The following is a 19,536-nucleotide window of genomic DNA, read 5'->3' as shown; positions in this document are numbered from 1 at the left end:
CTTTGTCCCTGAGATGAAGGTACACAGCTGATTCTGGCACTGAGGTGTTGCTCCTTGTGTGCTGGGCCATCCTCCTGTGTAGCAGCTGTTTGGTTTCCCCGATGTGCAGCTTCTCTTCACCGCACTGGACAGCATACACTACATTGCTCTTCTTCTGTTTTGGTATTCGGTCTTTGGGATGGATGAGTCTCTGGAAGACCGATGCGTGGACAAGGAAACTGGCTATTGGACATGGAACGTCAGCTCTCTGGCGGGAAAGGAGCTGGAGCTGGTGGAAGATGTTAAGCGACTAGATATAGTCGGACTCACCTCGACACATAGCATTGGCTCTGGAACCCAAGTGTAACCCAGTAGAAAGATTCCCTCATTTCATTTAGGGATGGTGCAACTCATGTAAAGTGTATTTTTTTGTTCTTATTACTTCATGGTAAACAAAACTATGATTATTTAAAGTTATTTGGTTTATTTGCTATTGGTCAGGCCGCTCAGTCCTGTATCGCCATTGCAGGAGAGGAGCAAGTCCCGCCCTCATTTAGTTAGCAAGTTAGTCAGCACAACGCAGCACCACGAGGAGCGAAAGAGAGAGACAAATTTCGGTTGAATAAAAGTGGTTTTAACCCCCAAAACCAGCGTTAATAGAAATACCCAAAGCGCCTGAGATAACCCAGAACCTGTGAATGCAGGGTTTGCGTGTACTTGGTGTGTCTTGGTGTGTTAAATCTAACTGCGGAATATTTCATTTTGAATAATAAATTAGTTCATGAAGTTAAATGTTAATTTAACTTGAAATCATAATTAATGATTAAAAAGAGTAAATAATCATAATTATATGGGTAATAAACTAAAACACGTGGTCATTCATTTAGCATAGATTAAAACAACCCTTCATAGAAGGATACAGAAAAAAAACTAGTATTCCATGTAATGTAATTTGGAAAATTATTTCATTTTGAGAAACTAAGAATTTTACAGAGATTTGGCCATAATGATTTAAAGGTTATGCCTGAAACAATAAGTTTGTACGTTGTTGTTATGCAGGGTAGGTGTTTTTGACCCATTGCACCTTTCTTGGACGTCAGAATTGAAAGCTGGAGCCGCTGGGAAAGCGGATATTCTTCACCAGTCTGAGAGGGGACTTCTCCATTCTTTCTCCATCATACAAGTCACCGGTTAGGTAGGACTTGACTTGACATCATTGACACTGACCGCACCTACTGACCAAGATCTGACAGAGAAGAGAAATCTGAACGTAACCCAGCACTGTTGCATCTTATTTGACCAGGAGAAAACAACTCAACCTGAGAAGAAGGAAAAAGAGAGAGTTTATCATCATTGGAAATTGTTACGAGTGAAATATTAAGTTATAGTTTTATATATTTTTTAGTGTCTTAAGTGTTTTTTTTGTATAGTGAATGTCGGCCGTTTGTTTGTACATTTTCTTATTCAGCATTGAAATATAATAGCAAGTTATATTATATTTAACTGTCTCCCCTGGTCTGTGCATCTTTTCCCCCTGACTATCACATAGCACAGCAATTACCTCCACGAACCTAGACACTGGTCCCCCTAGAACGGGGCAGTGGTGGCCTAGCGGTTAAGGAAGCGGCCCCGTAATCAGAAGGTTGCCGCTTTGAATCCCGATCCGCCAAGGTGCCACTGAGGTGCCACTGAGCAAAGCACCGTCCCCACACACTGCTCCCCGGGTCATGGTGCCCACTGTTCACTCAGGGTGATGGGTTAAATGCAGAGGACAAATTTCACTCTGTGCACCGTGTGCTGTGCTGCTTTGTATCACATGTGACAATCACTTCACTTTAAAGAATAATCACTTGAGCTTCATCTTCCATGTACATATCTGCTAAAAGGGTGGTTACATTCTTCACAGTGGTTATGAAGCACTTCTTCTTCTGCGTTGCATTTTTTTATTTTGCTCCTCGAACAGCAAATGACGAGATGACACCAAGAGATCGCTTAACCACGTGTATTTTTCTGCACAAAAAGCAAAGTCGCGTCACAACATCGCGTCTCCGTCCTTCCTGCGCCTCTCTCTACAATATACAGTATTATAAGAACACGCACACACAGAATATTCTTAATATGTACATGATTTACAATACAAAATAACATTCTGGGCACCAACCCCACGTACCTCTTACAGCCCACGCCATGTGTTCAAGAGAACGGAACCAGGTCTCCGACCCACTAACCCAAGGGCACGGCTGCTACCATACAATACAGAGTTTTATAACTCATATAACTTTTCACAATAACCATAAATTAAACAGAAAATACAGAAACATATTTGATAGAACCAGAAACACTAACACCCTTAGATATTCCACAATTAATTAAACACCCAGATTGTCACTATATTTCCCTCTCATCCTCACCAGAATACAGGTAACCAAAATAAAAGTCTTTAGAAAATAAGAAAATAAAAGACACAAAGCACACATCTAGAGAAATACACTTCACAAAACCACATCACTCCGGCACACACGGACGAGGAGATCATTTCATAAAACTGCTCCCCAGACATGGAGTTTCTGCTGGTCAAGTGCAGGACGTTCTACTTACCGAGAGAATTCGGCTCAGTGTTTATGACAGCAGTTCATATTCCAGCCCAGGGGAACTTTACCAGCTCATTACCAGCCAGGAGGACGCACGTCCTGATGGACTTGTAGATAAAGTGCACACACTGTATTAAAACACTCATCTGATCTCTTGCTTCATAAAGATACAAGCGAGGTTCTTCACCAAAGACAAGATCACAAAATGCCATGGACCTGGAATTTCCCATCTTACAGATTCTTTAACATATCTGGGGACTTTAACCAGGTGGACATTTCACCAGCATGTCTCCTGCTGGGACGCTTGATCACTGCTACACGGGACACTAGGGGGCATCTGGGTTGGTCAGACCACGCAGCCGTGCTTCTCCTGCATGAAAAGGACCTGGAGTGCTGGACACATGAGGAGGAGGAGGACATGCTGCAGGTCTGCTTTGACTGTGTGGACTCATCCTCTGACCTGGATGAGAGGGACACAGTGGTCGCTGGTTTCATGTGTCTGTGCCGGACTTTTTAATAAAATCTAGATGACATTCCAGGCCGCCTCACATCTCACTGTTCACACCAATTTCACACGATTGTGTGGCCAGACACGTCTCCAACATAATCATCAAGTTCACTGACGTCACCACCATCGTGGGCCTGACTACCAACAACGATGAAACGGCCTACAGAGAGGAGTTCAGACTCTTGGCAGAACAACGTCCTTCTCAACGTCAGCAAAACTAAGGGGCTGGTAATGGACTTCATGAAGGAACATGCGGCTCACCCCCCCCATCTACATCGGAGATGCTGTGGAGAGGGTCAGCAGCTTCAGGTTCCTCAGGGTCACCCTCAGTGCCAGCCTCAAGTTTACAGAGCATGCTGCAGCTGTCACCAAGAAGGCCCACCAACGAGTTTACCTCCTCAGATGTCTGAAGAAAGCGAGGATGGGAACCTGTTCTCTTATGTGGCTTTATAACTCTGGAGTCCAGTTTTATTACAGAACTTGCACGAGTGCTACAGACAGATGAACTTCTGCTCTTCCACGGTAAATCAACATGGCCTCCTGCACATGCGCACTATGTATTTCTCTACCCTCATTCTGAGAAGCATAACATGAACTGCTGTTAATCAGCATAACAAGAACAAGTGTTCTACAGAAGCTCAGTCCTCACAAGCTTCTACAGGTGAGCTGTGGAATCCACCTTAACGGGGAACATCACATCCTGGTACGGCGGCTGCACTGCATGAGACAATGAGGCCCAGCAGAGAGTGGAGAAGATGGTGCAGAAGATCATCTGAACGCCACTTTCTGCAATGAAGGACATTTACACCATATGCTGTCTCAGAAAGACAAGGGAAAGACCTGTCACATCAGAAAGATCTGAGGGACGAGAAGCTGTTAGATCTCCTGGAACCTGGTCTATCATCACCACAGCTAAAAAGGTGCCATATGATTTATTCCATAAATGGAACAGAAGCAGCTGCCACCCATCTGCTTATCCAGATGTCCTCTAACATGGGGGACATGCAAACATCATAACAGGGGGGACCTCCTTCATACTGGACATTTGGCTCCCAATAAGGTAGCAGCAGAGCTATCAGATTGTCCTTTGATGTTCCTGAATGGTCCAAACAGAACTCCTAATACTGGAATCCAGTGGTCATCCACCCCCAACAAGACTCTCCCCTCTCTGCACTTCAGGCAGTCATGGACCTGGAATCTACAATTTTACAATCCCACAGTCCAGGTTCAGTAGAGGTCAGTAGATGTTCATCAGGAAAATCCTCCATTCATCTAACTGGTGTGTTCCCTCAGGAAGAGGCTGCTGTGTGTGTGCTGCTTGAAGATGTGAAGATGTTCATGATTATGTTGGACAGGTTCTGTACCAGCTGCTGATCCTTTTCTTCTGCTACTTCTTGTGTTTCTTCATTTTAACCAAGTCACCACGATCGGTTCTGTAGAGAACAGGACAGTGTTAGTACTATACTGCTGTAGGAAGATTAAACCTAAATCTTCTCCTGTATAATGAAGGTCCAGTTAGACCAGATCTGATCTTTGCTGCTCTCTACTGATGCAAAGTTAATACTTGGTTTAATAATGCTGCTTTATTGGAATCGTTATTAATATTCTATTCATATTCATAATGTGTAGCTTTTACAGAAGAATGAGTTTGTTGATCATTTCTACTGATGTCTCATTGTCACCACGCAAACACACAAACACACACAGACACTTCTTATTAACATTCAGTCCGGATATCAACACTCACCGTAGATCCTCCAGTTTACAGTGTGGATCCTCCAGTGCTGTAGAGAGAAGTTCCACTCCTGAATCCTGCAGATTATTGTAACTCAGGTCCAGGAGTCTCAGACGTGAGGAGTTTGATCTGAGAGTTGAGGACAGAGCTGAACAGCAACCAGCTGAGAGTTTACAGCTCCGCAGCCTGGAAGAAACATGATGATCCATCAGATTATTAGAATGTCATTATTACTCTTAATTTACCTGTAGATAAACAGTTTTAAACATTTATTTCACTTTTAACGATTTATTCAGATGCTTCATGCTGGTATTAGAATGTTATATGTGATGTGAATCTTTACAGAAATTGTATTTGTATATTTTGACATTATTATAGCTGTTAATTTTTGTAAAATTGTGGATTTGTAACGTGGTTTGCTGTATTCTTTACTGACTGCTCACCACTACTTGCATGTTACCTTATATAAGCTGTTTAATTCTACTGCTGGGCTGTCAGTAAATGTGCGCATGATAACGTCTTAATGTCAGAATAAAGTTTTGTAGAACCTTTGATCGACACTGGATTGTGTTTTTATAAACGCGTTGGACCAATAAGTGAAACTCGACTTCGGCCTCTCACTGCTTTTGGTTTTATTTCATGTAGTCACTAAATATGCAGTTTTTGTTCAAATATATTTACATCAAATATTAACATTCAGTCCTGATATCAACACTCACCGTAGATCCTCCAGTTTACAGTGTGGATCCTCCAGTGCTGTAGAGAGAAGTTCCACTCCTGAATCCTGCAGATTATTGCTACTCAGGTCCAGGAGTCTCAGACGTGAGGAGTTTGATCTGAGAGTTGAGGACAGAGCTGAGCAGCTCACAGCTGAGAGGGAACAGTCACGCAGCCTGGAAGAAACATGATGATACATCAGATTATTAGAATGTCATTATTACTCTTTATTTACCTGTAGATAAACACACAGTTTTAAACATTTATTTCACTTTTAACAATTTATTCAGATGCTTCATGCTGTTATTAGAATGTTATAGGTGATATGAATCTTTACAGATATTATATTTGTGAGATATTATTTTATAGCTGTTAATTTTTGTAAAATTGTTGATTTATAACGTGCTTTGCTGTATTCTTTACTGACTGCTCACCACCACTTGCATGTTACCTTATATAAGCTGTTTAATTCTACTGCTGGGCTGTCAGTAAATGTGCGCATGATAACGTCTTAATGTCAGAATTGTAAGAATGGACATCACACGAGCATGCTTTTGATTTGCATAGCGACCGTCTACAAGAAGATATGTGACATTCCTGTGTCAATAGTTGTGCGTGAAGATTCAACACCTCTGTTTTACATGCCTTTTGTCTGACGGCAATGTGTGAAGTGTCAGCCGCCAGGACCGCCTACTCTCTTTGTCTTCCCCAGATGGGAGGCACCAGGGGCGTGACATCAGAAACAACAGGTTCTGATTGGTCAGTGACAACTTCCTGTACTCCAGTGACAATTTCCTGTAGGCCAGTGACAACTTCCTGTAGGCCAGGGGTATAAAGGTCTGCTCACATGTGGAAAAGGGTCTGAGCTTCCTTGCTCAGGGGTTTTTCCATCGGAAGCCGGAAGGCTTCTGAGTCTTTTTCTCTTCTCCCATTTTTTTCTCATGGCTTTTCTCTCTCTCTCTCTCTCTCTCACCCCCTTTACTCTTTCTTCTCATTTTTATTTTCTCTGTAACATTGGTACCTTTTTACATTCAATATCCACATGTAACTACAATAATTGTTTACCGGTGTTAATAAATTAGAAACTGTTCATTTTTAACCTCTATTGTGCCATGCCTCTTTCTGGCAGGCAACATCAAATTGGAGTGGTTGAATACAGTGCTTTGTGTGGAGGGAGAAAGAGTTTTTCTACACTCTGTTCTCTCACCCCACACCATATGGTCTGTTTTACAGAATAAAGTTTTGTGGAACCTTTGATCGACACTGGATTGTGTTTTTATAAATAAGTGAAACTCGACTTCGACCTCTCACTGATTTTGGATTTATTTGATGTAGTCACCAAATATGCAGTTTTCTTCAAATATATTTACATCAAATATATTTTGATGGAACATAATGATACATCGGAATATTACAGTTCTTATTACTCTTTATTTACCAGTAGATAAACACACACACTTTAACATGAATTTTATAATTAGTTTTTGTTAAAATTATTTTCCTCTTAATAGAAAATAATCCAGTTGTGTTGTTGGACCAAGTTGAGTAAGTTTATATTCTGGTACGAGGAGACGAGTCAGTACAGCGGTACAGGTTGTCTAACCAGGAACAGGCAGTCTGGTCCTTTTATACAGTAGATATGCATGACAGTATTAGACAGCAGTATTCTTACAGTAAAGGGGTGTGTGTGTGCATCGTGTGAGTGTGTGTATGTGTGGTGTGTGTGTGGTGTGAGTGAGTGTGGTGTGTGTGTGTGGTGTGAGTGAGTGTGTTGTGTAAGGTGTGTGGACGGTGGTCTGCTGCGACGAGTAAAAGGCAGAAGGGGGAAATACACCAGACAGATGCCCCGTTCACAGTAGTCTACTCTGTGCTTTTTCATGGTGTGACTGTTGTCTTGTTTCAAGGCTTGAATTGTACTGTGTCGATTTATTAAACTGACCTCCCTAAAACGTTTGTGGCGTTTCCCTCCCTCTTTCTAACTGTTCACGTTCGTGACCCAGACCAGGACGTAACATCAAAAGTATTTCCATGACAAATTAACATTCAATCAACACTCACCGTAGATCCTCCAGTTTACAGTGTGGATGCTCCAGTGCTGTAGAGAGAAGTTCCATTCCTGAATCCTGCAGATTATTGCTACTCAGGTCCAGGAGTCTCAGACGTGAGGAGTTTGATCTGAGAGTTGAGGACAGAGCTGAACAGCTCACAGCTGACAGGGAACAGCACCGCAGCCTGGAAGAAAGATGATGATACATCAGATTATTACAGACATTATTACTCTTTATTTACCTGTAGATAAACACATACACTTTATCATGAATTTTATATTTAGTTTTAATAATTTATTTCACATTAATAATTTACTCAGATGTTTTGATGTTTTTACTCAGATTGATGTTGAAGGTGTTTCTCTCCTGGATATTAAAGTGTTTCATGATGAACATTAACTTTTCACCACTTTCTAAAAATAAAACCACGTCTTGTATAAAACTGATCATAATAAAACTCTGCTGCTGAAATGTTTTTTCTCCAAAAGTATTTCCATGAAAAATTAATATTCAGTCCTGATATCAACACTCACCGTAGAGTCTCCAGTTTACAGTGTGGATCCTCCAGTGCTGTAGAGAGAAGTTCCATTCCTGAATCCTGCAGATTATTGCTACTCAGGTCCAGGAGTCTCAGACGTGAGGAGTTTGATCTGAGAGTTGAGGACAGAGCTGAACAGCTCACAGCTGAGAGGGAACAGCCACGCAGCCTGGAAGAAACATGATGATACATCAGATTATTAGAATGTCATTATTACTCTTTATTTACCTGTAGATAAACACAGTTTTAAACATTTATTTCACGTTTAACGATTTATTCAGATGCTTCATGCTGGTATTAGAATGTTATATGTGATGTGAATCTTTACAGATATTGTATTTATATATTTTGACATTATTATAGCTGTTAATTATTGTAAAATTATGGATTTGTACCGTGGTTTGCTGTATTCTTTACTGACTGCTCACCACCACTTGCATGTTACCTTATATAAGCTGTTTAATTCTACTGCTGGGCTGTCAGTAAATATGCGCTTGATAACATCTTAACGTCAGAATAAAGTTTTGTAGAACCTTTGATCGACACTGGATTGTGTTTTTATAAACGCGTCAGTCCAATAAGTGAAACTCGACTTCGGCCTCTCACTGCTTTTGGTTTTATTTCATGTAGTCACCAAATATGCAGTTTTTGTTCAAATATAATTTTACATCAAATATTAATATTCATTCCTGATATCAACACTCACCGTAGATCCTCCAGTTTACAGTGTGGATCCTCCAGTGCTGTAGAGAGAAGTTCAACTCCTGAATCGTGCAGATTATTGCTACTCAGGTCCAGGAGTCTCAGACGTGAGGAGTTTGATCTGAGAGCTGAAGACAGAGCTGAACAGAAACCAGCTGAGAGGGAACAGCCACACAGCCTGGAAGAAACATGATGATACATCAGATTATTATGTACAAACCCACATGCATACAAGTTTATTGGCATGAAAATATTTATATGAATCATATTATTTGCATCCCTGCATTTACATCTTGAACCAAAAATTTATTGTAAATTCTTTGTTATTTTCATGTTTATTTCATTTGTTGACACTTTCCTGTTTAGTGTCCTCGTGTTTTGTCTCACAGCGATTAAAATCAGGCTTTAAGTTGACGGTCATCATGTCCAGCGTAGAATGGCTCCGATTTTTTGTGTTCTCCCAGTGCCAACAAAAGAAATAAACACGACAATAACAAAGCAATTTGGAATTTAACATTTTTCTCGGACAAGTGGTGCATTTTCTGACATAAGTACAGAATGGCAATATTTAGGCCATAACTGTACATTAATAAAATCAGAAAATAAATTTCAGTAAATTCTACTAAAATACTTTATTTCAGCACTTGCCTCCTCAACCCAGCTGATCTACCAGACCTACCAAACATTACAGAAATATATTTCAGAACTAAACCCTTCAGTGTAAATAAGCAGTAAAGCTTTGAGATCAGTTCTGTAAGTGACAGGGAACCAGTGCAGGGATCTGAGAAGAACTGGACTCATGTCCTCTCTCCTCTTGGTATTTGTTAGGATTTAGAAGGAGTTACAGCAGCTGTCTGGTGGTCTTTTTGTGAAGAGCAGTCAGGAGAGAGAACTGCACCAGTCTAACCTACAAGAGATAAAGGCCTGAAGACACGTATCTAGGTCCTGTTCAAATAGAATTATCCCTGCTTTCTAAGAAAACCTGGGAGAAAATCTGCGAGACCTGGAGCAGATACACAAGAGGAATCATACAAAATTCCACACAGAAAAGCAAGTATCACGACACAAACACGGGCTGACACTAACCAAACTGAGACCCAGAAGAGCCGGACACTGACCTAGACACAGGGAGAACTCAGACATGATGGAGGAACGTAGACCAGGTTACAACACAGACTGGGAAGAGACACGCTGACTGAAATTAGAACCCAGACCAGGAATCCTACACAGACGTGGACCATTAAGCTCTTCTGCAATACGGTGGCAGAAACAGAATGGGGTCACAGGTCCAAGATCAGCCAGGGAACAATGACACAGGACGTCCTTTAATAAAGAAGGGAACAGGTGCTGTGGAGGAGACATGGGCGTGGCTTGGAATCAGTAGACCGGACATGAAGATGTGGATCAGATGACAGAGTGGCGCCGATATGACAGCAAGATCTAGTTATGTTGATACTTTTATAAATTTTTTTGTGATATTTGTTTATTCCTGTAATTTCTTTTTGTTCTATTGCAAATGGATGAAAAATCTGATTAGTCTTGTTCTAACCTGAGAGTCTCCAGTTTACAGCATGAAGACTCCAGTCCTACACAGATGTGTTCCACTCCTGAATCCAGGATCTTGTTGAAATTCAGGTCCAGATCAGTCAGATGTGAGTCTGGTGACTGGAGAGCTGCTGCTACAGTCTTACAGGACCACGCAGTGAGGTTACAGTAGTCCAGACTGTAAAGACATATTTACAGCTGTGTGTTACATGATATTTGATGGATCATTTCATCTGTAGTGACTGTTGGTCCTTACTGGACGCTGTATGCAGTGGGGCTGTGTTCAGCATAAACAGCACATTTATGATATAAACTGTTAGACTGAAAGATCTTCAGTCAGGAACTCACCGAGCCTTTCTACAGTTCCTCACTGAGATCATCAGTCTCTCACGACCACCATCATCTGTCTTGTATTTCTTCAGGTCAAACTCATCCAGAACATCCTCTGATACCAGGATCATGTAGGCCAGTACTGAGCAGTGGGCAGGAGAAAGATTTTTACCTGATTTCACCAACACATCAGTCTCCTCATGCAGTGAAGAGTCCTTCATCTCAAGCAGGCAGAGCAGAAGATTCATGGCTCTTTCAGTGGAGACGTTATTGTCTGTAATCACATTGTCGTTGGTAGTATCCTCTTCCCTCAAATTGATCAGTTTCTCTTTGATGTACTGACTTGTTCTCTGGAGACTCTCTGAGCTGCTCTTAGTTCGGGGCAGGAGACCTTGTAGGAGTTCTTGGTTGGACTCCAGTGAAATTCCCAGAAAGAAACGGAGGAAAAGATCCAGATGTCCGTTCTCACTCTGTAGGGATTTATCAACAGCAGCTTTCAGAAGATCATCTAGTGGCATCTTTGGTCTTGAGGAAAATGTCCTCATGATAGAGAGCAAAGAGATTCTTGTGATTTCTCTCTTCTGTCTTGTAACAAACATCTTCAGCTCCTCCATGTTCTTCTTTACATAGCAGTAAAACACCCAGAAAGCAGCAAGAAACTCCTGGATGCTCAGATGCACAAAGCAGTAGATCTTCTTCTGCTGAAACACAGATTCCTCCTTAAAGATCTCAGTGCACATCCCAGAGTAGACTGAGGCAGCAGTGACGTCTATTCCACACTCTCTCAGGTCTTCTTCATAAAACAAGAGGTTTCCCTTCTCCAGCTGTCTGAAGGCCAGATTTGATAGTTTCAGAAGGACCTCTTTATTTGACTGCAGGAGCTTCTGTCTGTCCATCTCACTCCTTTCATTGTATTTCTGGTTCTTTATGTTGGTTTGGATGATCAGGAAGTGGGTGAACATCTCAGTCAGAGTTCTGGGGATTTCTTTACTGTCTTCCTGGAGCAGCACTTCCTGAAGAACAGTGGCTGAGATCCAGCAGAAGACAGGGATGTGACACATGATGTAGAGGCTCCTTGATGTCTTCATGTGGGAGATGATTTTGTTGGCTTGGGTCTCATCTCTGATCCTCTTCCTGAAGAACTCCTCCTTCTGAGGGTCATTAAACCCTCGCACTTCTGTTACCTGGCTGATGTGTTGAGCAGGAATCTGATTGGCTGCTGCAGGTCGTGATGTAATCCATATGAGAGCCGAGGGGAGGAGGTTCCCTTGAATGAGGTTTGTTATGACCACGCCCACTGATGATGTCTGTGTGACGTCACACAGCTTCTGTTCCTGAATGTGGAAATTCAGCTGAATTCTGCTTTCATCCAGACCATCAAAGATGAAGATCATCTTACAGCCCTCATATTTCTGTGTGTCCTCCAGCTCCTGAAGCTCAGGGTGGAAGTCCAGCAGAAGCTGATGAGGACTGTACCCTTCATCTTTAACCAAATTCATTCCCCTGAAAGGAAGCAGGAAGATGAAATCTACGTCTTGGTTTGCTGCTCCTTCTGCCCAGTCCAGGATGAACTTGTGCACAGACACAGTTTTTCCTATTCCAGCAACACCCTTGGTCATCACAGTTCTGATGTGCTTCTCTTGTCCAGGTTGGGCTTTAAAGATGTTGTTACAGTTGATGGGCGTGTCTCGTCTTCTTCTCCTGTGTGCTGCTTCAATCTGCTGAACCTCATGTTCTCTATTCACCCCTTCACTCTCTCCCTCTGTGATGTAGAGCTCTGTGTAGATGCTCTTCAGGAGGGTCTGGTTCTCTGGATGTATGATGCCTTCACATATGTGCTCCACCTTCCTCTTCATACTGGATTTATGAGTCTCCAGGACTCTCTGAAGGACAACATCAGGTTCTGGTAATGAAGAACAACATCCACAGACTGTCAGAAGAATCAAGAAAATACTTTTTTTCTCTTTTTGTTTGCTTCTGCTGATTTTTAAAAATACAATTAATCTTTTACTTTTCTTCTTCACCGTTTTCACTGTTGTAAGTTTTGTGTTTTTTATTATGAGACCAGCATTTATATTTACATGTACAGCATTTACCAGACTCTCATATCCAGAGCGACTTACAATCAGTAGTTACAGGGACAGTCCCCCTCTGGAGACACTCAGGGTAAAGTGTCTTTGTCACGACTACGGACTTACGGGGGAGGGAGGGCAGAGGTGTGACATGCTGGGAAGGGATTTCTATTAATAAACAATAAATAAACATAAACGCGGCTCGGTGGCTGAAAACAATTTAACTTAAATAAAGAACATAAACTTGCCCGCAGGCGTGTGGCGATTGCCAGAACTGAAAATACACTAATTCACATACGAAACTTCCACGAAAATGCCGTCCCTTCCGAAGGGGCGGAAATCTCTGGCTTTAAAGCATTGTCAGAATAGGCCACAGGTGATGAGCCAAGCTGCAGTCAATCCTGACTGTCTTGCTCAGGGACACAATGACAGTAAGTGGGGTTTGAACCTGGCTCTTCTGGTTTATAGGTGAGTGTGTTACCCACTAGGCTACTACCACCCCAGCACCATCTGCTGTGTAGTGATTCTGTGTTTTAAGTCAGATATTCACCTGTATGTATATTGGTGGTTGTGATTGGTCCTTTTGTGGAAGGTTTTAAAGTTTCATATTTTGTTTTATTGCCATTTTTGCTACTAATAGCCTAAACATGAGAATTGGTGTTTAAAATTAACCTCAACAGTCACCGGACTTTAATTGGTTCCACGTTCCAAGGAAATAAATGATGGACAGGCTTCACATCACATTGATTTCTGGACACGTGTTATAACTGGAATTACAGCAGCACCAGTCCACATATTCAGGTGAAAAGTAATGAAAGTCGTACTTGTGTCTCTGCTCCTGTTGATGGTCGGGTCGTTGGTTATCAGGTTCTGGTGTCCTGATGGAGCTGTGTGTGTTCCAGTCGTCCACACACTGCAGACACACAGGAGGACAGAGAGAACGTTCAACACCTCAGATTCACACTATGGACACATCTTTATATATAAATTGTCATACAGCAATTTTCAAATGTCAAATTATTTACCAAAAAAAAATTGCAAATTCCAAGTATTCAATTTAAATGAAAATATTGATGCATATTTGGATGAGGTTGAGTGAATGGCTTTCTGGTGAAGTCTAGTGACCAGACTAGTGACCAGACCAGAACCAGCCGACAGGACAGAAAGACGTTTCCTACCCTCATGTCCTCATTACCAGCTGAACTGCAGCACCAGAGCAACACTTGATCTCTGACATTATTACTACACAATACTACTTGGTCTAATTTGTAGGTATTAATTGTAGGAGCCATTTTGTGTTTAAGTTTGTTTAATTGTACAAAGTTGGCCTTGCAGTCTTGGCCTCTGAGGAATAAAGAGTTAAATGGTTCCTGGGCTTATTAGTAAGGTGTGTGGTCAGACAAAGAATTATTGGAAAAGATTTGGTTAATTAATTTACTTTCATTACTTGTATTTGTAATAGAAATACTTAAATTGTATTTATGTATAGAGACACATTTAAATCACTATGGTCAAGAGCGTCAAAAGAATGATGAAACGGAGTCAGATGTGTCCCACTGAGACGGGTTCTGCTTACAGGTCACTGTAAGAACTCCAGAGCAGGAAAAACCAAACTGATTTACTTCCTCATTCAGTTCATCACCAAACTCCACAATCTGTTCCTCACCTCTGATCACAGGGGGTTGAAGCTCCACTGAATTTAAAAGGACGATCCATGGACCAGTCACTCTTCATAGATACAAAGCTGGACACTGGAGACTCTGGTCGGTGTGTCTGATGGGGACCAGTGTTCCCCTCCTCACCGTCCCCACAGAGACTCATTTTAGACACAGAGTCCCCTAAACCTGTGGAGAGAGAGTGAGATAGAGAGAGAGAGAGAGAGAGAGAGAGAGAGAAAATCCTTCAGGACAGACACAGTTTTAGAGAAATACAGTACAGAACACAACACTCTGGATCTGTTTCTCCAGTTTTCCTCCTGAAGCAGCTGGACCAGGAAATTCTGAATATTTAAGTGTAATACCATAGTAAAGTATATGTTTGGTATGCAATTGTTCATATTTGTATTTAGACTGTAGTTAACAAGATGTGTCTTTATTAAAATATTAAAACATGTACAACTATACATCTTGCTGTACATGACTATGTGCCTGTTGAATAACTGCATTCAATTGTCAAAAAAGGCAAAATGATCCATTCTTAAGACGTCCATTCTTCATTCAAGGCGTTTTCACACCACAGACCAGAATAGAAGTTTGCAGAACATTTACATAAACAGCGAACAAATGAAGAAATAAAGCGTTTAAACAGTAAGCAGATGTGCTGAATCAAGAAACTGCATTAGAACAGGGTTTTTAATGTGCAGTATGTCCACAAAAAGCTAGACGTTCTTAAATTATGCAGGAGCTGCTATACCACAGACTGACCAACAAGGAATTACAGTGGTGTGAAAAACTATTTGCCCCCTTCCTGATTTCTTATTCTTTTGCATGTGTCACACAAAATGTTTCTGATCATCAAACACATTTAACTATTAGTCAAAGATAACACAAGTAAAAACAAAATGCAGTTTTTAAATGATGGTTTTTATTATTTAGGGAGAAAAATAATAACATGGCCCTGTGTGAAAAAGTAATTGCCCCCTGAACCTAATAATTGGTTGGGCCACCCTTAGTAGCAATAACTGCAATAAAGCATTTACGATAACTTGCAATGAGTCTTTTACAGCGCTCTGGAGGAATTTTGGCCCACTCATCTTTACAGAATTGTTGTAATTCAGCTTTATTTGAGGGTTTTCTAGCATGAAACACCTTTTAAGGTCATGCCACAACATCTCTATAGGATTCAGTTCAGGACTTGGACTAGGCCACTCCAAGTCTTCATTTTGTTTTTCTTCAGCCATTCAGAGGTGGATTTGCTGGTGTGTTTGAGTCATTGTCCTGCTGCAGCACCCAAGATCGCTTCAGCTTGAGTTGATGAACAGATGGCTGGACATTCTCCTTCAGGATTTTTGTGGTAGACAGTAGAAGTCATGGTTCCATCCATCATAGCAAGCCTTCCAGGTCCTGAAGCAGCAAAACAACCCCAGACCATCACACTACCACCATATTTTACTATTGGTATGATGTTCTTTTTCTGAAATGCTGTGTTACTTTTACGCCAAATGTAACGGGACACGCACCTTCCAAAAAGTTCAACTCTTGTCTCGTCTGTCCACAAGTTATTTTCCCAAAAGTCTTGGCAATCATTGAGATGTTTTTTAGCTAAATTGTTTTTTAGCTAAATTGAGACGAGCCTTAAATGTTCTTTTTGCTTAAAAGTGGTTTGCGCCTTGGAAATCTGCCATGCAGGCCGTTTTTGCCCAGTCTCTTTCTTATGTTGGAGTCGTGAACACTGACCTTCATTGAGGCAAGTGAGGCCTGCAGTTCTTTAGATGTTGTCCTGGGGTCTTTTTTGGCCTCTCGGATGAGTTATCTCTGCGCTCTTGGGGTAATTTTGGTCAGCCGGCCACTCCTGGGAAGGTTCACCACTGTTCCATGTTTTTGCCATTTGTGGATAATGCCTCTCACTGTGCTTCGCTGGAGTCCCAAAGCTTTAGAAATGGCTTTATAACCTTTACCAGACTGATAGCTCTCAATTACTTTTGTTCTCATTTGTTCCTGAATCTCTTTGGATCTTGGCATGATGTCTAGCTTTTGAGGTGCTTTTGGTCTACTTCTCTGTGTCAGGTAGCTCCTATTTAAGTGATTTCTTGACTGAAACGGGCGTGGCAGGTCTGGGAGTGACTACAGAAATTGAACTCAGGTGTGATAAACCACAGTTAAGTTCTTTTTTCACAAGGGGGACAATCACTTTTTCACACAGGGCCATGTAGTTTTTTTTCTCCCTTAATAACGCAAACCTTCATTTAAAAACTGTATTTTGTGTTCAATTATCTTATCTTTGACTAATAGTTAACAGTTTTTGATGAGTTCAAACATTTAAGTGTGACAAACATGCAAAAGAATAAGAAATCAGGAAGGGGGCAAATAGTTTTTCACACCACTGTAAGCAAAATTCTCCATCATTTGTGGGAGCTGCTGCTGCTGCTGCTGCTGCTGCTGCTGCTGCTGTTCTATCGGGAAACGCCCATGTTTTAAAAAATACCTTATTCCTGTAACTTATTCTAGCTTTGAGTCCTGCTTATTCGAGCTGGATAGATCGGACCTCTAATAAGGATTTTGTCAACGACTTTTCAGTCTTCTTGTCCGTAATTGTGCCGAAACATGACATGATTTTAACATTCATATTTTGCCCCACCAAGCCCCTTGCTAGAGAAATTTTGGAGCTACTGGACTCCAATCCATCAGCGGCCCTACTCATACGATGGGGCATAAACTCGATGTTGTTTTATCATACGGGATCTCTGTGTGTGATATTAAACTGTGTGATGCTGTATTTTCTGATCACCTGTTTTATGTCAGATCTCTGTTCCCCGTTTTACCGCGGTGTCGTTGGCGTTTTTTCACCCCTTTTTACTGCTGAAATTCTCTCTGCTGGTATTAAGCATGTCGAGTTATTTTCATCACTCTCTAGCTGTAAGAATACTGAAGATCTGATCTTGTTAATTCTATCTGCTTGTCAAGACATGTTAGACACTGCGGCACCGTATAAAACACGCGTCCGGAGCTTAAACCCGACGCCAGCTAGACCAAACTAGACGTGAATGCAGGAAGGCTGAGCGCATGTGGAGAAAGAATCAGCTGCAGGTGTCTTTAGAAATTCTACAGGAAAAACTGAACATGTACCAGGAAACTGTCAAAAGCGGAAAAGTGGAATATTTCTCTCATCTAGTTTCTAACAATGGTCACAAGCTGGAATTCTTTTCCGTACCATTAATGCTGGTGACAATGTCGGCATTTAATACTTTCCTAAAATTTGTTGTTCACTTTATTCTATTTGTCCCACCCCATTCTATGTGTCTTTGTGCAATAAATATCTGCAATAACTGTTTAAGTGCAACATCGCACCTCTTTACTTTTCTTGTTCAATCATCATCTTGCCTGAACTATCTATCTATCTATCTATCTATCTACTCTTCAGTACATCTACTATGTCTTATCTTATTTGTGAACTTTGACATATTTATAATTATACAAGATAACTATAATTCCCCTTCTTTTTTTGACTGTTGTTTTGTCTGAGTGCTGTAGGGTGGTAGTAGCCTAGTGGGGTAACACAATCGCCTATGAACCAGAACACCCAGGTTCAAATCCCACTAACTACCATTGTGTCCCTGAGCAAGACACTTAACCCTAAATTGCTCCAGGGGGGACTGTCCCTGTAACTACTGATTGTAAGTTGCTCTGGATAAGGGTGTTTGATAATGTGGGGTGTTTGTAAATGCTGTTCTGCGGTGCGGTTCTATGGTGCATCTAGGGTCCAGGAGGATGATATTTCATTTCCCTGTGTACTATGTATATGGATGAAATGACAATAAAGCTTTACTTACTTAATGTTTTTTAGTGAATGTAATGCGCTTGAGTACTTATCAGATCCCCAGGACACACTTATTAAAGACATGATTTAGTTTTAAATGCTAGAGAAGAGAATAAAGCAGGAAACAGCGCCGCCTGTAGGCGGTACAGTGGGAGTTAAATTCTCCCCCTACTGGCCGCTTAGTGTAACTTCAGGAAGATCTGAGGTGGAGCGGAAAACAAGAATAAGAAGCAACTGGAGAAGCAGCCTCGCTTTAAACACCACAATTTCACCCACATCATCTCTACTTGTATATTAGTGACGGGGATGTGACTGGAAAAGGCTTTTTATTTCCTTTTACAAACATCTACGTTCACTAAAACCAGATTAACCGTCACTTTAATAAAGTTTTATTCCAATAAAGTTACTCACCGCTGCTGGGGTTCGGTTCGTACGTGTTAAAATCCGGACTGGTTGTTTTTACTTTAAAAAGCGCGTCTTCACCAACATGGCGACTCTGCTGCAGTAAGAAACACTTTCAGTTTTGAGGAGGAGGAGCAGGAAGTAAATTACCTGTTACAGGTGGGGTTACCACCCGTCCTTTAAAATACGGAACCGTCCCGAATTTCACAATGAAACTGCCCGTTTTTAATCGATACGGGGCAGGATTTTGTCCCGTATTTACATTTACATTTACGGCATTTGGCAGACGCCCTTATCCAGAGCGACTTACAACGTGCTTTCAAGTTACCATCGATGAAGAGATCAATTCCGGTTCACTAGGACCCCAACTATGAATACATCTATTTAATTCACTCTGTTGTAGATTCTGTACACAAAGTTCGACAGCAAGAAAATTACAATTTAATCTAAATATTCTTTAAAGAGGAAGGTCTTGAGCTGTCGTGTGAAGGTGCTCAGTGACTGAGCTGTTCTGACCTCGAGGGGAAGTTCATTCCACCACCGAGGGGCCAAGACGGAGAAGAGTCTAGATGAATGTTTTCCTTTTACCTTCAGAGATGGAGGGGACCAGGCGAGCAGTACTGGAGGCTCGGAGTATACGAGGTGTAGTGCGAGGTGTAATAAGGGCTGTGAGGTAGGATGGTGCTACTCCATGTTTGGCTTTGTAGGCCAGCATCAGTATTTTGAACCTGATGCGTGCAGCTACTGGGAGCCAGTGGAGGGAACGTAGCAGAGGGGCGGTGTGGGAGAATTTGGGAAGGTTGAAGATCAGTCGTGCTGCTGCATTTTGTATGAGTTGTAGAGGTCGGATGGTACATAGTGGTAGACCAGCTAGAAGGGAGTTGCAGTAGTCCA

General features: G+C 41.6%; 1 protein-coding gene across 1 annotated transcript; it reads right to left on the bottom strand.

The window, feature by feature from the left end:
• Positions 1 to 1,696: 1,696 nt before the first annotated feature.
• LOC114774828 (NACHT, LRR and PYD domains-containing protein 3-like) lies at positions 1,697 to 18,749 on the bottom strand. Its single transcript, XM_028966427.1, has 13 exons — positions 18,652 to 18,749; positions 14,432 to 14,609; positions 13,590 to 13,678; positions 10,712 to 12,596; positions 10,368 to 10,541; positions 9,905 to 9,908; positions 9,801 to 9,821; positions 8,823 to 8,989; positions 8,112 to 8,285; positions 7,589 to 7,762; positions 7,470 to 7,473; positions 5,533 to 5,684; positions 1,697 to 4,511 (listed from the first exon to the last, which is right to left on the bottom strand). The coding sequence occupies exons 2-13, from the start codon at positions 14,584 to 14,586 to the stop codon at positions 4,466 to 4,468; spliced, it is 3,045 nt and encodes a 1,014-aa protein (XP_028822260.1). The 5' UTR covers positions 14,587 to 14,609; positions 18,652 to 18,749; the 3' UTR covers positions 1,697 to 4,465.
• Between the last annotated feature and the right edge of the window lie 787 nt (positions 18,750 to 19,536).

The sequence above is a fragment of the Denticeps clupeoides genome, chromosome 2 (genome assembly GCF_900700375.1).
Source record: "Denticeps clupeoides chromosome 2, fDenClu1.1, whole genome shotgun sequence".
NCBI classification, from domain to species: Eukaryota; Metazoa; Chordata; class Actinopteri; order Clupeiformes; family Denticipitidae; genus Denticeps; species Denticeps clupeoides.
Note: the sequence above shows the minus strand (reverse complement) of the source record. Positions and strands in the feature narration are given on the sequence as shown.